General features: G+C 38.6%; 1 protein-coding gene across 1 annotated transcript in view; it reads right to left on the bottom strand.

The window, feature by feature from the left end:
* MCM9 (minichromosome maintenance 9 homologous recombination repair factor) overlaps window positions 1-21,987 on the bottom strand; it is an 85,181-nt gene that overhangs the window by 18,449 nt on the left and 44,745 nt on the right. The window contains exon 7 of the mRNA XM_052645480.1: window positions 7,463-7,637. Within this exon, the coding sequence (XP_052501440.1) occupies window positions 7,463-7,637 (175 nt within the window). The remainder of the gene's footprint in view (window positions 1-7,462; window positions 7,638-21,987) is intronic.

Raw genomic sequence — 21,987 nt, 5'->3', positions numbered from 1 at the left:
AGGAGACAAGCTATAGATATTAAAGGTCCTGCAACACAAATGAGAAACAAAATCAGAAGACACATCAACCTACGCACATCGCCCCTCGTAAACCTTAGGAAAAAAACTCTATTAAGATGGACTGAACTGAGGTTACTCTGAACTAAAAACTAGTACACCATCCAAACCTCTGACTACCACCTTAATAGAATAACTACTACAAATGATTCAGTAAAAGATAAGACATTTTACAATGAATTGGAGTAATATTTATATAAGATATAATATTTATATATACTACCACAAGAATCAAAATACCTTAGTTGATAAAACCCCATCCCACCATTCCCTTAAAAAATTCACAAAACAGAAGAAACCTGTATTTAATATCCTCACTTAAACATTCCTAAACAAACATTTGTACATATGAAAAATCATTCCATATCAGAAATCAAAAACTCAGAACAGAAAAATATAAAAAAGAGGAAGATGAATATCCAGAGATGACTCAGGGAAGAAAATGGGTGAAGAGAGGGAGAAAGTAATTTTAGAAATAAACATTTAAATCTAGGGTGCCAAAGAGAGGACAGACAGGAATGAAAGTATAAAAAAGGGTGCTAAGGGGAGGAATAAAAATGCCAAGGCAATAAAAATGAAATACAAAAGAGCTAAAAAGTCTAAGAAAAATATTGGTTGCTATAGAATCTAGGCAAAAAAGACCTAACACACGTAATTAGGATTTCTGAAAAATAAAAAACAAAGAATAGAATATGTAAGACTATAATTCAAGAAAAATTTCCAAAAAGAAATGAAGCCTTTTACATTTCAAAGAGCCTTTACATTTCACTAACATCTAAAAAAATGACCAAGAATAATCAACTGAGACATAGCCTAGTAAAAATATTATGCTTAAACCACAAAGACAAAAAATCCTTCTGGGCCTTCAGGGAAGAATATCAAATTGCCTACAAAGTAAAGGATATCAGAATGGCACTCGACTTGTGAATACAACATACAAAGCAGGGCTATAGGAAAGAAAGTGTAAGGCTACATCTTTATATCCAGTCATGTTGTTTTTCAAGTATCAAAGCTATGAAAAATAGTTTTAAATATGCACAAAGTCAGTACAGAACTCAGGAACGCTTCCCAAGGAATCTGTTTGAGGAGAGCTTCATTCAAGCAAGAGATGATGGTGCTACTCTGGCAAAAGGACTGATGGTGAGTCTTCAATATATTTAATTTTGGGTCTAAGAAAATGAAGGCATAAAAGTAGAAGAAGAGTATATAAATACAAGTGTTTTTTGTCCCAACAAAGTATAAAGAATATAACCATTTTTTAATAGTAAAGAGAAGGGAGAAAAGGGAAAGCAGAACATGCTCAGTGGTTATCACATGGGTAATGAAGTACAGTCAAAGGCTATTATTTAAAGGGGATGCAGGTAGCATAAAAAGTATTTATAGTAAGTCCTAGAACAGGTGTTGTCAACTACAGGTGGTGTCAGACTACAGCCTGCAGGTCAAATCTAGGTCTCCATTTATTTTTGAAAGTAAAATTTCACTGAAAAACAGCTATACCCATTCATACACATACTGTCTATGGCTTCTTTATTCTGTATACATTACAGACATATTGATGCAGTCATACTGTCTGCATTAGCAGAGGTGAGTAAGACAGACAAGACACAATATAGCCCACAAAAGCCTAAAATAGTTATCTGGACCTTTACACAAAAAATTTGCCAACCCCTAATGTATAACAAAAATACAAACCTTCCTAAATGTCAAACAAATAAAAAAAAAGAGAAACATAGCAAGTTTTTAAAAAAACGAAGTACTTGATATCAAGAATATTGCTAATACCAATAAATGTAAATGTACTTAACTCATATATTAAAAGAAAAAGACTTTCAGGTTACTTGTAAAACAAAGCAAAACAAAATAAAGTGAAACCAACTTTATGGTGTATACAAGAGAACAAATTACAATCAAAAGGCTAAACATAAAGGAAGAAGCAAAGATATATTAGGCAAATGTAAATAATACGAAATCAGGAGTTGTGATCTTGATATTAGGCAAGTTAAATTTCAGACCACACTGCATTAACACGAAGTGCAAAGCTAAAGCAATGACCTTGATAAAGCAGAATGTTATTCAAAGTTTCTGACGTGAGAAATGCAAAGAGAAAACAACAGACAAACAGTTATAGCAAGAGACTTTATCAAACCACTTTCAGCCTAAGACACATCAAGCAGACAAAAGATTAAGTAAAGATATAGAAGATCTTATAAGGTACAGTTTAAATGTGTGTTTCTGTGTATTACATCCTGAGAACAGAGAATACAACTTCTCAAGCACAGACGGGCCAGTCATGAAACTCTCCTAGTGTCAGGCCACAGAGAAAAAAGCCTCAGGAAGTTCCTCAAAGTAAAAGTAATACAAATAGCACCCTCTGACCGGAATGCAATGAAACCAGAAATTAATAGCACCATCAAAACCCCAGTAATTTTCTAAAAGTCCTTCTATCTGGAGGTTAAAAACTGTTTAAAACAAATCTTGTGAGAAAGGGGATATATAAACTAAAATTGCAGAATTTCTTAAAAAATAGGAAAGAGATGATAATAAGAACACTACATCTAATAATTATCACTAAAGCAGTGCCTCAGAGCATTTATGTTATGACATGTTTTGCGTAAGAAGAGGGGAGATGTGCACATGCACACACACATGGTTTGCTTATTTTTGCAAAAAAAAAAAAAAAAAAGTTTAAATCAGAAACCAGTGAAAAAGGTTCATGTAAGGGACAGGAGAAAATAGAATGAAAGAGGCAGGGATAGGAGCGTAACCTCTTCGATATGAAAGTTTTGTTTCTGACTGCATCTCAAGGCATGTGGGGTCTTAGTTCCCTGACCAGGGACTGAAGCCATTCCTCATGCTATGGAAGTGCCAAGTTCTAGCTGCTGGACCACCAGGGATATTTTACAAATTCAGAAAACAAAATTAAACCGAAAAGAATGAGAGGCAAACTCTAAAAGTGAACGCAAACATAGGTTTAAAAACATGTTTCCTAACTGTATATCAAATCAGTAATATGACCACACAAAGAAAAGAACTCAACTAACTTTTGAACATGTACCCTGATCATATATAACCATAGTGGAATATATTCTAAACTCAAAAAGACCACAAAGAAGGCCTGAGTATTACTTACTTTCTTTGTGGTTGATGTTGCTGCCAATGGAATTGGTGTAAAAATTCTGAAACTATTTTGGAGACTCAGCTGAGTTCATAAACACAAGGTGCCCTGTGAACACCTTTACATACAAGTGAAGTAAAATAATTTTGGACAGTTTTAGGTGTCTTCTCATCCTGACCTTGATGATACTGGCTAGAAAACTCTTTCTAAAAAGTACATAAATGGTTGTATAACAATGCGAATGGGTTATATTTTTTTTCAAATTTGTATATTACATTTTATTGTGGTAAAAAATGCCTATCATAAAATTCACCATCTTAACCATTTCTAAGGGTACATTCAATAGTGTTAAATACATTCACACTGTTGTGTGACCAGTCTTTGGAAGTTAATCTTGCAAAATTGAAAATGAATCACAAAACCGTTTGCCATAGTAGCTGTACCATTCTGTATTTCATATTTCCATAATCCACAAGGGCTCCGATTGCTCCCCACCCTCACTAACACTTGTTCTTTTCTGGTTTTTGTGTTTTTTACGATCGCCATCTGAACATTTGAACATTTCATTGTGTTTGGCTTGCATTTTCCTAATGATTAGTGACGCTGAGCATCTTTTCATGTGCTTGCTGGCCATGTATATATCATCTTTGGATAAATGAGTGTTCAAGTCCTTTGTCCAGTTTTTAACTTGATTGATTTGTGCTGCTGAGTTGCAGGAATTCTTTATATATTCTGGTTATTAACTCCTTTTCAGATTTGCAAATATTTTCTCCAACTCAACATGATAACGTTTCACTCTGTTGCATCCTTTCATACTCAGAAGTTTAAAATTTTGATGCAATCCAAGTAAACAAATAAATAAATCTATCATCTTGCTAATTTGCTTTTTCTCATCTATTCTTGGTTCCCTTTTTCTTCTCCCCCTGTCTTCTTTTGAATTATTTATGATGTCATTTCATCTCTACAACTCACTTATCAGTTTTAGTTTTTATCTCTTTTACTTTCTAGTGGTTGCTCTAGTGTTTGTATCTTTAATTGATTATGGTCCACACTCGAATAATACCACACCACTTCATGTACAGTATGAGGCTGGCACAGCTGGTCTGAGCATCTGCACCAGAGGGTCTCTTTCCTCACTTCCTCACTGGGGATAAGCACCTTTCCAGTGGCAGACTGCTATTGCTTGTTACTAGTGTTAGACTTATTTGGAGGCCAGGCTGCTTCTTGGCCTCCTGGTATTTGGCAGGCGCTGTGTACCTGCTCTCGGAGGAGACAGGCGGGAGAATGGTAAGGCCTCCTGCCTGTCCCACCGGTGGCAGCTGAACCCTGTCATGTATCTGTGATGCTTCTCGTGTAGAAGGGGTCTTTCTCTCCTTTCCCAGTGGTCAGACCTCCCTGCTTTGTACCGGGTGAGAATCCTCCGAGTGGTACACACCTCTGCTCTGTACTGGGTAAGAATCCTGGACCCAAGAGATCTGCCTGCCCTCCCCTGAGGAGAAGATGGCTTATGCTTCTGCCCTTCTCCCCAAAGCAGCATCTTTTTGCCCAGTTCCTTTGAGAGCAAAGTAAGGAAGCTTCTCTAAACTCCTCCTGAGGCAGAAGCGGTTTTTGCTTCTAGCCCTCCTCCAGGGGTCCTGGCGATGAGAGGGTTTGTTGCCCTAGCCTCAGTGAGTTAAAGGCTTTGGTTTGGATGAGAGGTGTGCCTGGGTGAGCAGCAGGACTTCGTGCCTAGCCCCCAGCAGCAAGCAGGCTTGCGTGAGTGATGAGCAAAGCAGGAGGTCTCCGTTTCTCCTGTGAGCATCCGTGGAGTCCTGTGGAGAAGAGCTTACATGTGAGGACTCCCTTTGGGCTTGGGGTCCAGAGTTGTTCTAAACTGATACGCTATCCCACACTTGGACTTCAGGAAATTTAACATTTTGTAGCTATTTCTTCTTATTTGCGTCTATGGCCGCCACCAGTTTCTCTCATGCTCTGTCAAAGGTGAGCAGTCTGTGTGCCTCAGCTCTCCTAGGAGGGGCTTGTCCCATTTTGGAATTGAGTTCCTGTGATTTCCTTATGAATCAGCTCTCAGATATGGTTGGAAAGTCACGAGCTTTGTGGGCTATCTGGATTTTTCCCATTAGGAGCAGAGAAGTAGAGCTTTCTATAGGCCAAGTGGAAGAAGAATTAAGGCTTACGTTTTGTATGTCTCTGCTTTTTCATTTCATTAAAAAATTTTTTTATTGCATTTTATAAAAATATTGCTCTGTGACAGACTGAAAAATAAACCAGAAAACCAGTCCATCCCCACAAATAGTATGAAAAGCACTGTTCTGGTGCATGAAGTAGTTCTGCTTATGATAAGACTGTCCAATCTGTAGGGGCACTGTTGAGTTGTAAGAACTTACAACATACTTATGGAGATAGCACAAAAAGTTCATACTAATTCACACTTAGTAGAGGGTAAGGCAGTAAGAGCAGTTAATAAAGCATTTTCTCTTTCACCGATTTTTTTTCTGTGGCCTATCCTAAAGTACTGCTAATCTTCTCCCTTTCAAAAACATGTTCATAGCACTTGTTCCAGTTTTCCCCAATGGTTAAGGGTTAATTGGGGCTTCCCTGGTGGCTCAGATGGTAAAGAATCTGCCTGCTATGCAGGAGACCTGGGTTCAAACCCTGGGTTGGGAAGATCCCCTGGAGAAGGGAATGGCAACCCACTCCAGTATTTTGGCCTGGAGAAGTCCATGAACAGAGGAACCTGGCAGGCTACAGGAATCTTTGAAAATGTCCCAGATTGCCTCTGGAAAAGGCATATCAAAACAAACCACAGATTCTATCAACCATCAAACATGCTAACTAAAGAGAGACTTAATGAGAAGAGAAAGTAGCCTTGAAGACACTTAGTAAACTGGATGTCTAATTTCTCTGATAAAGAGTTTGGAAACACTAATTCTTCTAAAGTATCTTCTCTCATAACACTTTCATTATGGACTTATCCCTTAGCTGCTCTTCCACCTTTCCCAACAAAACAGTGAACACCTCAAGGATGGTGTTGTATTCATCTCTGTACTACTCAGTGTCTAGCCCAGTGCCTGGCAAACGGCAGGCTCTGAATGATCATTCATTGAATGAAGCAAATAGACCTGATAATGGTCCTGCCTAGTTTTTCCTTGAGGAGAAGGCAATGGCACCCCACTCCAGTACTCTTGCCTGGAGAATCCCATGGACGGAGGAGCCTGGTGGGCTTCAGTCCATCGGGTCACGAAGAGTCGGACACGACTGAGCGACTTCACTTTCACTTTTCACTTTCATGCATTGGAGAAGGAAATGGCAACCCACTTCAGTGTTCTTGCCTGGAGAATCCCAGGGACGGGGGAGCCTGGTGGGCTGCCGTCTATGGGGTCGCACAGAGTCGGAGACGACTGAAGCAACTTAGCAGCGGCAGCAGCAGCTTTTTCTTGAATCTTTTTCTTCTGGGCATATCTTTCTCTTACCACCCTTCCTCTTTCCTTTTTTGTGAGTGTATATGAATTGGTTTCACAGAATCCCTACCCACTAGTGTCTGCTTGGCTCCCAGGTACCCACTACTGTTTGAAGACTGTGCCGCCAGCCCTATCTGCCTGGTCAGCTGGCCTCACATTTCTAATAGGGTTGAGATAGTTCTGGCTCTGTTCTTTGCTTGGATGATCTGGCAGCCTGCTTGACGGTCCGCCTTTGTAGCCAGATGTGTTTCTTACAACCACCTCAGGGCCTGGGCAAATGGATTCCTATCTGAACCTACCTATTTTCCTCCTCGCTGGTCACGTGCAGTCAGGGGCTAATACCTCAACCTCTGAGGCTCCTTGAGTCATAGTAGGTATTTCATCTTATGCTAATATAAATTATTAGTTTTCCATACGCTGTGATAAACCTTCCATTTGGATATATAAGGAGAATGCCATCAAAAGCAGAAATTACAGTTTCTTCCCCCTCTTTCGAACCTTTCAAAATTCCTAACATAGTATGTGCCCAGAGTAGACAGATACACAATTATTGAATGAGAGAATGAACTGAATGCTGCATTGAAGCTCTTCATAGGTTCCCTCTAAGAATTAAGTCAATTTACACTTACAGTGGTCCCTTTCTTTTTGTCAACAGCTCATCTTTACTTCTTCACATATCTCCATGGGAAAACTAACATGGCAGTTAACTGATAAATCTCTTAGAAGACCAAACATATACCCTGCAGTTCAAAAGGGTTCACATTTTCCCATAATCATCTATGAACTAATCTCACTATTCCCATAAATTCTGGAGAAAAGAAACACTTACCCAGCCTTAGCGACACTAATGGTTTGCTGCTCCATTGCTTCGTGGATGCTAGTTCTGTCATGCTCTTTGAGGCTATTAAATTCATCGATACAGCAGAGGCCGGCATCTGCGAGGACTAATGCTCCCGCCTCCAAATTCCATTCTCCTGAGTCTTTTACAGCAGTTACCGTGAGACCTAAGGAAATGAGCAAGCTATGTTAGCTTTTATTTGGAAAGCATGTCTGATAACCATGAAGCTGATATCCCATAAACTTTTTCATGACTATTACATTTCTTATGGTAATATGTGATCAGTGATCTTTGCTGCTACTATTGCAACTGCAGATGTGGTGGAAATAGTAAGAAAACTGGAGTTAGAAGCGGAGCCTGGAGATGTGCCTGAATTGCTACAATCTCATGATAAAACTTTATGAAGAGTTGCTTCTTATGATGGGCAGAGAGAGTGATTTCTTGGGATGGAATCTACTGCTGAAGACGCTATGAAGCTTACTGAAAGAACAACGAAGGATTTATAATATTACATAGACTTAGTTGATAAAACAGCAGCAGGATTTGAGAGGATTGACTCCAATTTGAACAAAGCTCTACTGTGGGCAGATATTACTGCCTGCCACAGAAAAATCAGTGGTGAAAGGAAGAGTCAACTGGTGCAGCCAACTTCATTACTGTCTTATTTAAGACATTGGCACAGCCACCCCAGCCTTCAGCAACCATCACTCTGATCAGTCAGCAGCTATCAACATCAAGACAAGAACCTCCACCAGCAAAAAGATCATGACTTACTCAAGATTACGACTTACTCAGATGATGATTTGCATGCTTTAGCAATAAAGTTCTTTAAAATTAAGTATGTACTTTTAAATATGTATTTTTTGAGATGTAATGCTACTGTATATCTAATAGACTCCATTATAGTATAAATGTAACTTTTATATGAATTGGGAACCCAAAAAATTTCCTGTAGACTTGCTTTACTACAGCAGTCTAGAACTTGCAGTATCTCTGAGGTCTCAGTTTACTTATCTACAAAAAAAAGGATATATTATTTATCCAGGCCTCAGTTTATTTATCAATTAAAAAAAAGGATAATGATAGAAAATATTACTTAAAGATTCTTGGATATTCAAGTAGAATATAAAGCTTTTTAAAAGGTGTAAGATACACAGTGAGTGAGTAATTATAATAATTATTGTTGATAAAAACTGATAAATCTCTGGCTAGACTGATGGAGGAAAAAGAAGAAAAGGTATAAATAAAAGACACAATTCTAAATATCAGGATTGAAAGAGAGGACATCACCATACACTCTAAGGACATTAATAATAACAAAATACAATGAACAGCTCTGTGTTCTAACTTACGTGAAATAGTCACATTCTCTGAAATATATAAAATGACAAAGTTTACCTAAAAAGGAATAGATATCTTGCAAAATCCTGTATCTACTTTGAAAATTGACTCTAGTTAAAAATGATGCAACATACAGGCTGAGATGACTTCAGGGTGAATCCTACCAGACGTTTATGGAAGAAATAATACCGATTCTACACAAAACTTTCAGAAATATAGAGAAACAAGGAACACTTCCTAACTCGTTTAATGAAGCCAGCATTATCATGATTACTAAAAACAGATCAAGATACACTAAAACTACACATCAGTATCCCTCATTAACAGAGATGCAAAAAACCCTTAAATAATAAAAGCAAATAAAAAGATATATAAAATGACAACAAATCATAACTAAGTGAAGTTTATCTTGAGAATGCAAGGCTAACTCAACATTCAACTATTAATCATTGCAATTTACTGACAAACTAAGGAAGAAAAAGCAAACAACCTCAATGATACAGAAAAAAAAAATTTGATAAAACACAACAATCGTTCATGACTTTAAAAAAAGTGCTCAGAAACAAAGAAACAGAGGTAACTTGTTCAGTCTGCCAAAGGGTATTTATAAAAAATCCTGCAGCTAACATACTGAATGTTCACTCCCAGCCCAACCCTTGCCCCCAAGATCAGAACACGGCATGGAGATCTGCTCTCATCACTCATTTATAATCATACTGGAGGTTCTTACCAGTGAAGTAAAGCAAATGTCCCCTCCCTCCTGAACCTCCCTTCCACCCCAACTGTGGTCTTCTCAGGGTGTATGCCCACTAGTGGGTTGTGGGGTCTTATGGTAGTTTTAGTCCTACTTTTTAAAGACGTCTCCATACTGTTCTTCATGGTGGCTCTATCAATTTACATTCCCACCCACAGTGCCAGAGGATTCCCTTTTCTTGTATCCTCGCCAGCATTTATTATTTGTAGATTTTTTGATGACAGCCATTCTGAGCAGTGTGAGGTCAGGATTGTAGCTGTGATTTGCATTTCTCTAGTAAGCGATGTTGTGCATTTTTCAAGTGTTTCTTGGCCATCTGTATGTCTTCTTTGGAGAAACGACTGTTTAAGTCTTCTGTCCAGTGTTTGATTGGGTTGTTTTTCTGATATTGAGCTACATGAGCTGCTTATGTATTTTGGAGATCAAGCCTTTGTCAGTTGCTTCATCTGCAATTAATTTCTCCCATTCTGAGAGCTGTCTTTTCATCTTGTTTATGATTTCCTTTGCCGTGCAAAAGTTTTAATTTTAATTAGGTCCCATTTATTTTTGTTTTTGTTTCTATTACTCTAGGAGATGGGTCATAAATCTTGCTGTGATTTATGTCAGTGTTCTGCCTATGCTTTCCTCTAAAAGGAGTTTTGTAGTTTCTGGTCTTATACTTAGGTCTTTAATCCATTTTGAGCTTATCTTTATGTATGGTGTTACCAAATGTTTTTAATTTCATTCTTTTACATGGAGCTGTCCAGTTTTTCCAGCACTACTTATTGAAGAGGCTGTCTTTCTCCACTGTATATCATTGCCTCCTTTGTCAAAGATAAGGTGCCCATAGGTGTGTAGGTTTATCTCTGGGCTTTCTACCTTGTTCCATTGGTCTATATTTCTGTTTTTGTGCCAGTACTATTACTGTCTTAATGACTGTGGTTTGGTGGTGTAGTCTGAGGTCAGGAAGGTTGATTCCTCCAGCTCCATTCTTCTTTCTCAAGTTGCTTTGGCTATTTGGGGTCTTTTGTGTTTCCATAGAAATTTTTTGTCCTAGTTCTATGAAAAATGCCGCTGATAATTTGACAGGGGTTGCACTGGATCTATAAATGGCTTTGGGTAGTAGTGTGACTCCAATATGGAATCATTTTCACAACACTGATTCTTCTGATCCAAGAACATGGTATAATGTTTATATTGTTTTTGGTTTCCTTCATCAGCGTCTTATAGTTTTCTTACAGTGTCTTACAGTTTTTTGTATATATCTCTCATTTCTTTTTTGCATATAGTTCTCTTTTGTCTCCTTTAGATAGATTTATTTCTAGGTATTTTACTCGTTTTGTTGCAACGGTGAATGTGGTTGATTCCTTAATTTCTCTTTGTGATTTTTCATTGTTAATGCATACGAATGCAAGGGATTTCTGTGTATTTATTTTGTATCCTGTGACTTTACTAAACTCACTGATTAGCTCTAGTAACTTTCTGATAGAATCTTTAGGGTTTTTTTCTGTATAGTATCATGTAAGTTACAAACAGTGAGAGTTTTACTTCTTTTCCAATATGGGTTCCTTTCATTTCTTTTTCTTCTCTAATTGCTGTGGCTAGAACTTCCAAAACTATGTTGAACAATAGTGCCAAGAGTGGGCACTCTTGTCTTGTTTCTGATCTTACAGGAAATGCTTTCAATTTTTCACCGTTGAGAATACTGTTTGCTGTGGGTTTATCATATATGGGCTTTATTATAGAGGTAGGTTCCTTCTATGGCAATTTTCTGGAGAGTTTGTATCATAAATGGGTCTTGAATTTTGTCTAAAGTTTTTTCTACATCTATTGAGATTATCATGATCTTTATTTTTGTTAATATGGTGTATCACATTGATTAATTTGCATATATTGAAGAATCTTTGCATTCCTTAGATAAACCTGACTTGATCATGGTGTATGATCCTTTTAATGTGTTGTTGGGTTCCATTTGTTAGAATTTTGTTGAGGATTTTTGTGTCTATATTCATCAGTAATACTGGCCCATAATTATCTTTTTATGTGATGTCTTTGCCTGGCTTTGGAATCAGGGTGATGACGGCCTTGTAGAATGAAAAACTCAATACTTTTAAGATGTTTCTCCAAATTGCTCTATAGATTCAATGCAAGTCCAAACAAAATTCCAGTGGGATTTTTCTTGTTATGGAAATTGGAAAGGTGATTCTAAAATTTACATACAGAAGAAAATAGAAGACTCAAACAAGAAACTAAGTAGGAAGTCTCACATGACTCAATTTCCAGATTTATTACAAAGCCGCAGTAATCAATTTTGTGTGGTACTGGACAAAAGATATAAACAGACAGAACAATGGAATAGAATACAGTCCAAAAATAGCCCCACAAATGTATGGTCAAGTAATTTTTGATAAAAATGCAAAAGCAATTCTATGGAGGAAGGATAATCTGATATCCTTGTGTTACAGCAAAACAGAAAAACACTAAATGAAACTCCCTGGTGGCCCTGACGGTAAAGAATCTGCCTGCAATGCAGGAGACCCAGGTCCAATCTCTGGGTTGGGAAGATCCCCTGGAGGAGGAAATGGCAACCCACTTCAGGATTCTTGCCTGGAGAATCCCACAGACAGAGGAGCCTGGTGGGCTACAGTCCATGGGATTGCAAAGAGTCGGACACAACTAAGCTACTAACACTCTGTGCTACAGAAACACAGGAAAACACTAAATGAACCTATGCTGCTGCCAAGTCACTTCAGTCGTGTTCGATTCTGTGTGACCCCATAGACGGCAGCCCACTAGGCTCCCCCGTCCCTGGGATTCTCCAGGCAAGAACACTGGAGTGGGTTGCCATTTCCTTCTCCAATGCATGAAAGTGAAAAGTGAAAGTGAAGTCGCTCAGTCGTGTCTGACTCTTAGCGACCCCATGGACTGCAGCCAACCAGGCTCCTCCATCCATGGGATTTTCCAGGCAGGAGTACTGGAATGGGGTGCCATTGCTACAGTTCTTAAAAATATTTGTTCTTGGAAGTGAACTATAGATTTCTCCAATGAGAAATTTTCACTGTATAATTTTGTTTCAAGTTCCAAAGCTTGGCCACCATTTTTCATACTTTAAATTGTCAGTAGCCCTCACATATTTTGACTTTCCTTTAAAAGCTGTCCTGTAGCTTTGTTTCAGAAAAAGTCTGAGTACTTAAGAGAATTTAGTTGAAATCTACTGTAAGACCTATACAGGGGTAGGACAGCAATCCACAGATGTAAGGAGAGGCTCTCCTGTTAAGTCCAGGAGATAGGAGACCTTGGGTGTGTTTGGTCTGATGTCACCAAACCTGTACACATTTTCATTGACTTTACTGCTGACTTTGTTATACCTTCTGTGGATTGCTGATTTCTCTGCTTCTTTACTGAATGGAGCCTTTTTTAAAAAGGCATACAATTTAAACTTTGAAAAATCAAAGGTAAAGGAAAAAAATCTTGAAAAAAGCCATAGGTGAAATAAACCACCTTACCTATGGTGCTGTAACAACTGGATATCCTGATGCAAAAAGAAAAAAAAAGTCAGTATTTCTCCATACTTCATATTTAATACAAAAATTAACTCATAATGAATGAAAGACCTAAATGAAAAATATAAAACCTATGGAAGGAAACATAGGGAAAAAAGCTATGTGAGCTCCTCCAATTTCTGGCCCAGCACTTAAGGGGCTTAGAAATTGCTAATCTACTCTAATAAGTGAAAACCTAAGCAAACTGAAAAATCAACAACTGTTCTACGATCCATCAAAGGAATGAGGTCACAGGGCAAACTGCTGCCCCCGAAATTGGAAAGATGGAGAATTATAACGAAGCCCCCACGTGCACCAGTGCTGGAATAGAAAACCCTGAACTGTAACTGGCAAACTTCTGGAGGCTCAATGAGGACAACTCTGAAAATTAAAAATTCCTTAGGAACCCAGCCACGGAGGGCATGGGTACATATACTTTTGCGAATTTTACCTCCAGGAGCTCTACCAGGCTCTCACATTGAATACCAAGTTTGTCTCTGACATTGTAATCAGAAAGGTTAAAAGTCTAAGAAAAAATGAAAGAGAAATTCTAGAGATCAGAACCACTAGAGATGACGAATGCCTTTGATGGGCTCATGTGTGGAAGGGACATGGCGGAGGAAAGAATCTCTGAGAACAAGCAGGACCTTGTATGTGTGTGCGCTCAGCCATGTCTGACTCTTTGCAATCTCATGGAATGTAGCCTGCCAGGCTCCCATGTTCATGGAATTTTCCAGGTAAGAATACTGGAGTGGGTTGCCATTTCCTACTTCAGGGGATCTTCCTGACCCAGAGATAGTCAACAGAAATTTCTAAAACTGAAAAGTAAAGGAAAAAAATTTGGAAAATAACAGAACAGAATATCCAAGAAGTATGGAACAACTACAGAATGTGTAACATACATATAATGGGTATAATGGGAATACTAGAAGAAATAATAGAGAAATTACAGAAGCAACATTTGAAGTAATAATGAAAAATTCTCTAAATTAATGTCAGACACCAAACCATGGATCCAAAAAACTCAGCGACTATAAAGCAGGAAAAACACTAAATAAAACTATACCTAGGCATATGACTTAAACTTTAGAAAATCAAAAGTAAAGAAAAAAACTGGTGAAAAAAGTAGAGGAAACAAACCACCTTACCTATGTGTGTGCACGTGCACGTGCTAAGTCACTTGTTATGTCCGACTGTTTGCCACCCCACAGACGGTAGCCAACCAGGCTCCTCTGTCCATGGAATTCTCCAGGCAAGAATACTGGAGTGGGCTGCCATTCCCTTCTCCAGGGGATCTTCCTAACCCAGGGATCAAACCCGGGTCTCCCGCATTGTGGACAGATTCTTTACTGTCTGAGCCACTAGGGAAGCCCCCACCTTACCTTAGAGGAGCATAAGTGAAAATTATATCCAACTTTCCCTCAGAATATTTCAATATGGTCTAAAAAATGCATTAAGGCAAGACTAGCATTCAAAAATAAAGATAAAATCACACCAAGTTCTGCACTGGTTAGATAATATCCAGAGAGGAGTCAGCAAACTATGATCTGTGAGTAAGATTTGGCCCAACCACCTGTTTTTGCAAAAATAGTTTTTTGGAACACAGTCACATTCATTTACATACTGTCTATGGCTGTTTTCACACTACAATGGCAGAGTCAAGTAATTATGACAGACACTGAAAGGTCTTCAAAAATCTAAAATATTTATACCTAGTCCTTTACAGAAAAAAAGTTGCTAACTCCAGAGTATTAATATCTACTTTGAAATATCAAATTTTAAAAGAAATACTAATAAAAAAGTAGAATAATGAAGGACATGGAAAATAATGCCACTGAAAGAATAGCTTGTAGCATAGGTTTGTTGGTTAGCCAGAAACAAAGATTTAGAGAAGAGAAAGCAATTATTAAGTATTTAAAGAACTATCCTGCTGCTGCTGCTGCTGCTGGTTCTGCTAAGTCGCTTCAGTCGTGTCCGACTCTGTGCGACCCCATAGATGGCAGCCCACCAGGCTCCCCCGTCCCTGGGATTCTCCAGGCAAGAACACTGGAGTGGGTTGCCATTTCTTTCTCCAATGCATGAAAGTGAAAAGTGAAAGTGAAGTCGCTCAGTCGTGTCCGACTCTTAGTGACCCCATGGACTGCAGCCCACCAGGCTCCTCTGTCCATGGGATTTTCCAGGCAAGAGTGCTGTCCTATGGAAGATCAATTAGACTAATTTAGGGTGGCTTCAAAAGAATTAACACACCAATATGTAGAATTTTACAGGGAAGTGTTGGAAATCTCAAGATGTTTAAAAAGGAATGTGCTACCTTGTGAAGTAAGAAATCAAAGTAATCTTTAAGCAAAAGTGGAAAGTCCACTTGTCAGAAATAACATAGAAACAAATTCTATGTTATTCATGCAACGAATAGGTGGCTGGACAACAGGAAATCGGAAAAAACTGCGATGAAGGAAAAGGAAGACACAACATACCATAATTAATGGGATGCAGCTAAAGCAGTGTTTACAAAGTAACTTACAGCTATAAATGTCTACATTAAAACAGAAGAAAGATCTCAAGTCAAAAATCTATGCTGCCACCTTAACACACTGGAAAAAAGGAAGAGCAAACTAAACCCAAATTAGCAAAAGGAAGGAGGTAATGTGTACTGTAACAGAAATCACTGAGGCAGAACGTAAAAACAGAGAAAATTCACGAATCCAAAAGGTGATGCATTTTAGCTACACTGACCAAGCCAAAAAGAGCGAACAAAATTATACTAAAATCAGGAATCAAAGACGGGACATTATCAATGACTTTACAGAAACAAAAAGGATTACAAAGGGAAACAACAAATAACTTTATGTTAACCAATTAGTTAATTCATGTGAAATTAACAAATTTCTAAATAGACACTACCAAAACTAACTCAAGAAGAAAAAGAAAATCTGAACAGATGTATAGTAAGTAGGGATTGAATTAGTAATTTAAAAACTACCCACAAAGAAAAACCCACACACAGATGGCTTCAACACTAGAAGAATCCAGTATGAATTCTTCACAAACTCTTTACAAGTAGAAAAGGAGGAAACACTTCCTAACTTGTTCTATGAGAACAGTATTACCTATACACCAACAATCAAAAGCATCACAAGACTACTAAAGACCAATATTTCTTATGAATACATATATACGAAAATCCTCAATACTACTGAACCAAATCCCACAATATATAAAAAGGACTATGTAACCATGATCCAGTGAGATAAATCTCCGGAATTCAAGATTGGTGGTATAACATCTAGAAATCAATTAATGTAATATTTTCACATTAACAGAATAAGGGACAAAAATCATATGATCATATCAATAGAGGCAGAAAAAGCTATTTGACAAAATTCAACAATACTTCATGAAAAAATGCTCAAACCAGGAATAGAAGAGAACTTCACTCTGATAAGGACATCTACAAAAAACCCAAAACTAACATCATTCTGGATGTAAGACTGAACGTATTCATGTTAAGATCAGAAACAAGACAGGGATGTTCACTCTCATTACTTCTATTCAACAGAGTACTGGAGGTTCTAGAAAGGGCAATAAGACAAAAAATGAAATAACAGGCATCCAGAAGGGAAAGGAAACAGTAAAAATATCCCTGTGTGCAGATGGCATGATCTTACAGATAGAAAATCCTAAGAATTACAATTAAATCACAGCTAACAAATGAGTTCCTCAAGGTTGAAGGATACAAAATTAATTTTTAAAATTAAATTGTGTCTATATACTTTCAAGGTGAAGAATATGAAAATATAACTAATAAAGTAATTCCATTTGTAATAGCATTAAAAATAATAAAACACTTAGAAATGGATTTAACAAAAGAAGTATATAAAACTTATACTGTGAAAAGTACAGAATGTTGTTAAAAGAAATTAAAGATGTCTTAAATAAATGAAAAAACACCTCACATACATCCACTGACTTTTTCTGCTTGTATTTTTTTAATCATTTCTCAAAAAACACTGCCTAATCATAGGCCAGAAGATTGATGTCTTTGATGTGTTCTCTCCTAAGAGTTTTATACTTTTACACCTTATATTTAAGTCTTTCATTTAGTTTAAATAATTTTTTGCATATTGTGTGAACAAGAGTCCAAACTTATATTTTTGCTTTTGGATGTCCAATTTCCCAGCAGTGAGTTTTGAAAAGACAATTTCTTCCCCCAGTGAATTGTTCTGGAACCCTTATCAAAAATGGATTGACCATAAATGTATGGATTTATTTCTGGACAATTAATTCTGTTCTATTGGCTTATATCTTTATGCCATTACCACATTGGACTTTATCAAAAAGCTTCTGCGGTACAAAAGACACCCACAGGAAAATGAAAAGATAATCCACACTATGGGAGAACATTTTTCCAAACCTGGTAAGTACTAGTCTCTGATAAGTCTCAGATAAGAGACTTGTATTTAGAATATATAAAGAACTTACAACCCAACAATAAAGACAATCCAATTTTTTAAATGGCCAAAAGAGCTGATATACAAATGGCCAACAAGCAAATGAAAAATGTTCAACTCCTCTTTAGCCATCAGAGAAATGTAAATCAAAACCACATTGAGATACCACTTCACACACCACCCACAGCTATAATCAGAAAGACATAATAACAGAAAAAAAAAAAAAACAGACAGACAGACAAATAAGAAGTGTTAGCTGGGACGTGGAGAAATTGGGAAGCTTATACATTGCTGGTGGGAACATAAAATAGTGCAGATACTTTGGAAAATAGTCCGGTAGTTCCTCATAAGGAGTTACCACATGACTCAACAACTCCACTCTTAAGCACAGACCCAGAAAAATGAAAATTTGTATATAAATGTTGATAGCAATATGGCTGTTATCAAAAAAATCACTGGGGCTACTGTGGTGGTCCAGTGGTAGGACTCTGTGTTGCCAATGTAGGGGTGGGGGTGGCGAGTGAGGGGCAGTGAGGGCATGAACTCGATCCTCGGTCAGGGAACTGGATCTCACGTATCACAAAGATTTCGCATGCTGCAACAAAGACCTGGTGCAGCGAAATAAACACATAAATAGTTTTTAAAAAAAATCACCGTATAATCATACTGGGGCTATATGGAGATACACTCTGTGTATGCTGGATGCAAGGCCTTAACAAGCACAAATTCTACCAACAAAATCTACCAATTAATCATCTATTAGTTCATTTGTGAAACCTTCCCCCTTCCTATCCTTTTTAGTCTTCGAAACAGCCCTGTGTATAAGGTCTCCCTCCAATCTCAGGAAGATTACTTGCCTAGCTTCTGTCAAGCGTTGACTCCATCTTATGTCATTTGTCTCTATAGTAACCAACTAAAAAAGCTGCTATGCTGAGCGGCAGCTTTGTGCAAACGGTGGTCTAGTGTGAAGGTGTTTTAAAGATTTGAGCCCTCTCTTTACTTATCACTGAATTCTTCCTAGTACCAGGAAAAGGAGAAAGCCTCTAACAAATGGGACAGGTGGAGAGTGAAAGAGAAAAGGATGGAATGTAAAACACGAAGGACAGTGGACTCCAAGTAGAGACAGTTAGAAGGAAATGAGTTTAGGAGCTTCATTTATAAGAAGACTAAGAACACAAGGTTAAAAACTAGACACAAAAAACCAAGATAATTATCAAGTATTTCCATACATATTCTTCTGGTCAGAAACAATACCATGATGTTAACATCAACAGATTGCCCACAAGAAACGTAACCATGGTGCTTCAGAAAGTGGACTAATATGGATGAGATCCAAAAGATATTTAACAGTATAGCCCAGCTTGGGTAAGGGGCCAGACACAGCTTCTCTCTTCAACAAACTTGTAACCTAATGGTGGGTAGCACCGAAATCAAAACAGGGAAACTGTTGTTAATGAGGTGGAGCAGAGAATGGAGGAGGAGAATGTACTTTATGTAACGAACATGAAAACCTTATTAAAAGCATAAGGATGCATTCCGGGATCCATTGTCGCCCACCTCCCAGTCACTCCTGCAACAGGAAGCCTGGCATCTGCAGCTTCAATGGGGAGCTCCCACAGCTTTGCCGTGGCTGCAGCCTCCTCTCACCCCCACTATCTACCTGGGCAAAGCTCATTCATGGAGCTCTGTTCCTCAGTTCAGTTCAGTTCAGTCACGTCCAACTCTTTGGGACCCCATGAATCGCAGCACGCCAGGCCTCCCTGTCCATCACCATCTCCTGGAGTTCATTCAGACTCACGTTCATCGAGTCAGTGATGCCATCTAGCCATCTCATCCTCGGTCGTCCCCTTCTCCTCCTGCCCCCAATCCCTCCCAGCATCACAGTCTTTTCCAATGAGTCAACTCTTCGCATGAGGTCGCCAAAGTACTGGAGTTTCAGCTTTAGCATCATTCCTTCCAAAGAAATCCCAGGGTTGATCTCCTTCAGAATGGACTGGTTGGATCTCCTGGCAGTCCAAGGGACTCTCAAGAGTCTTCTCCAACACCACAGTTCAAAAGCATCAATTCTTCGGTGCTCAGCTTTCTTTATAGTCCAACTCTCACATCCGTACATGACCACTGGAAAAACCATAGCCTTGACTAGATGGACCTTAGTCGGCAAAGTAACGTCTCTGCTTTTGAATATACTTTCTAGGTTGGTCATAACTTTTCTTCCAAGGAGTAAGCGTCTTTTAATTTCATGGCTGCAGTCACCATCTGCAGTGATTTTGGAGCCCAAAAAAATAAAGTCTGACACTGTTTCTACTGTTTCCCCATCTATTTCCCGTGAAGTGATGGGACCAGATGCCATGATCTTCGTTTTCTGAATGTTGAGCTTTAAGCCAACTTTTTCGCTCTCCTCTTTCACTTTCATCAAGAGGCTTTTTAGTGCCTCTTCACTTTGTGCCATAAGGGTGGTGTCATCTGGATATCTGAGGTGATTGATGTTTCTCCCAGCAATCTTGATTCCAGCTTGTATTTCTTCCAGTCCAGCGTTTCTCATGATGTACTCTGCATAGAAGTTAAATAAGCAGGGTGACAATATACAGCCTTGACGTACTCCTTTTCCTATTTGGAACCAGTCTGTTGTTCCATGTCCAGTTCTAACTGTTGCTTCCTGACCTGCATACAGATTTCTCAAGAGGCAGGTTAGGTGGTCTGGTATTCCCATCTCTTTCAGAATTTTCCACAGTTTATTGTGATCCACACAGTAAGAGTTCATTAATCAAGTCATTACTACAGTGTCTGCCAGCATGTGGGTTCTTCCAAGAAATTATACCAATTGCTTTTCTACCCATAAAGTCTACTTTAAATATTATCTGACACAGTAGAGAGAAAATAGAGAAACACTAAGTCAGCAATTAAGGGAGCAGGATCCTGAGCGGCAGTGTCCTCATTGGTTATATGGGGCTAATCGTACCTTGCTACCATACCAAAGTGTTGCAAGAATTAAAAACAGGTTATTTAAAAGCTTTTTACAAACAGTAAAGAAAACATCATACCATATGTATATACATATGTACCATGTATCTATATACACACCACACGCACAGCCTTTCTTGTGACATCAAAATTTGGTTCTCATTCCAACTTCAAAGAAAGGCAATGCCAAGCAATGCTCAAACTACCGCACAACTGCACTCATCTCACAGGCTGGTAAAGTGATGCATAAAATTCTCTAAGCCAGGCTTCAGCAATACATGAATTGTCAATTTCCAGATGCTCAAGCTGGTTTTAGAAAAGGCAGAGGAACCAGAGATCGAATTGCCAACATCTGCTGGATCATGGAAAAAGCAAAAGAGTTCCAGAAAAACATCTATTTCTGCTTTATTGACTATGCCAAAGCCTTTGACTGTGTGGATCACAATAAACTGTGGAAAATTCTGAAAGAGATGGGAGTACCAGACCACCTGACCTGCCTCTTGAGAAACCTATATGCAGGTCAGAAACCAACAGTTAGAACGGGACATGGAACAGACTGGTTCCAAATAGAAAAAGGAGTGCGTCAAGGCTGTATATTGTCACCCTGCTTATTTAACTTATACGGAGAGTACATCATGAGAAATGCTGGGCTGGAGGAAGCACAAGCTGGAATCAAGATTGCCGGGAGAAAGACTAATAACCTCAGATATGCAGATGATACCACTCTTATGGCAGAAAGTGAAGAACTGAAGAGCCTCTTGATGAAAGTGAAAGAGGAGAGTGAAAAAGTTGGCTTAAAGCTCAACATTCTGAAAACTGAGATCATCGCATCCGGTCCCATCACTTCATGGCAAATAGATGTGGAAACAGTGGAAACAGTGTCAGACTATTTTTTTAGGCTCCAAAATCACTGCAGATGGTGACTGCAGCCATGAAATTAAAAGATGCTTGCTCCCTGGAAGGAAAGTTATGACCAACCTAGACAGCATATTAAAAAGCAGAGACATTACTTTGCCAACAAAGGTCCATCTAGTCAAGGCTATGGTTTTTCCAGTGGTCATGTACGGATGTGAGAGTTGGACTATAAAGAAAGTTAAGTGCAGAAGAATTGATGCTTTTGAACTGTGAGGTTAGAGAAGACTCTTGAGAGTCCCTTGGACTGCAAGGAGATCCAACCAGTCCATCCTAAAGGAGATCAGTCCTGGGTGTTCATTGGAAGGACTGATGTTGAAGCTGAAACTCCAATACTTTGGCTACCTGATGCAAAGATCTGACTCTTTAGAAAAGACCCTGATGCTGGGAAAGATTGAGGGCAGGAGGAGAAGGGGACGACAGAGGATGAGATGGTTGGATGGCATCACCGACTCAATGGACATGGGTTTGGGTTGACTCCGGGAGTTGGTGATGGACAGGTGTGCTGCGGTTCATGGGGTTGCAGAGTTGGATACGACTGAACTGAACTGATACAACCAGTACTGTTCAAGGTGCATC

This window comes from Budorcas taxicolor, chromosome 9, assembly GCF_023091745.1.
Source record: "Budorcas taxicolor isolate Tak-1 chromosome 9, Takin1.1, whole genome shotgun sequence".
Taxonomy (NCBI): Eukaryota; Metazoa; Chordata; class Mammalia; order Artiodactyla; family Bovidae; genus Budorcas; species Budorcas taxicolor.
The sequence above is the reverse complement of the archived record's forward strand: the minus strand, read 5'-3'. Positions and strand labels throughout refer to the sequence as shown.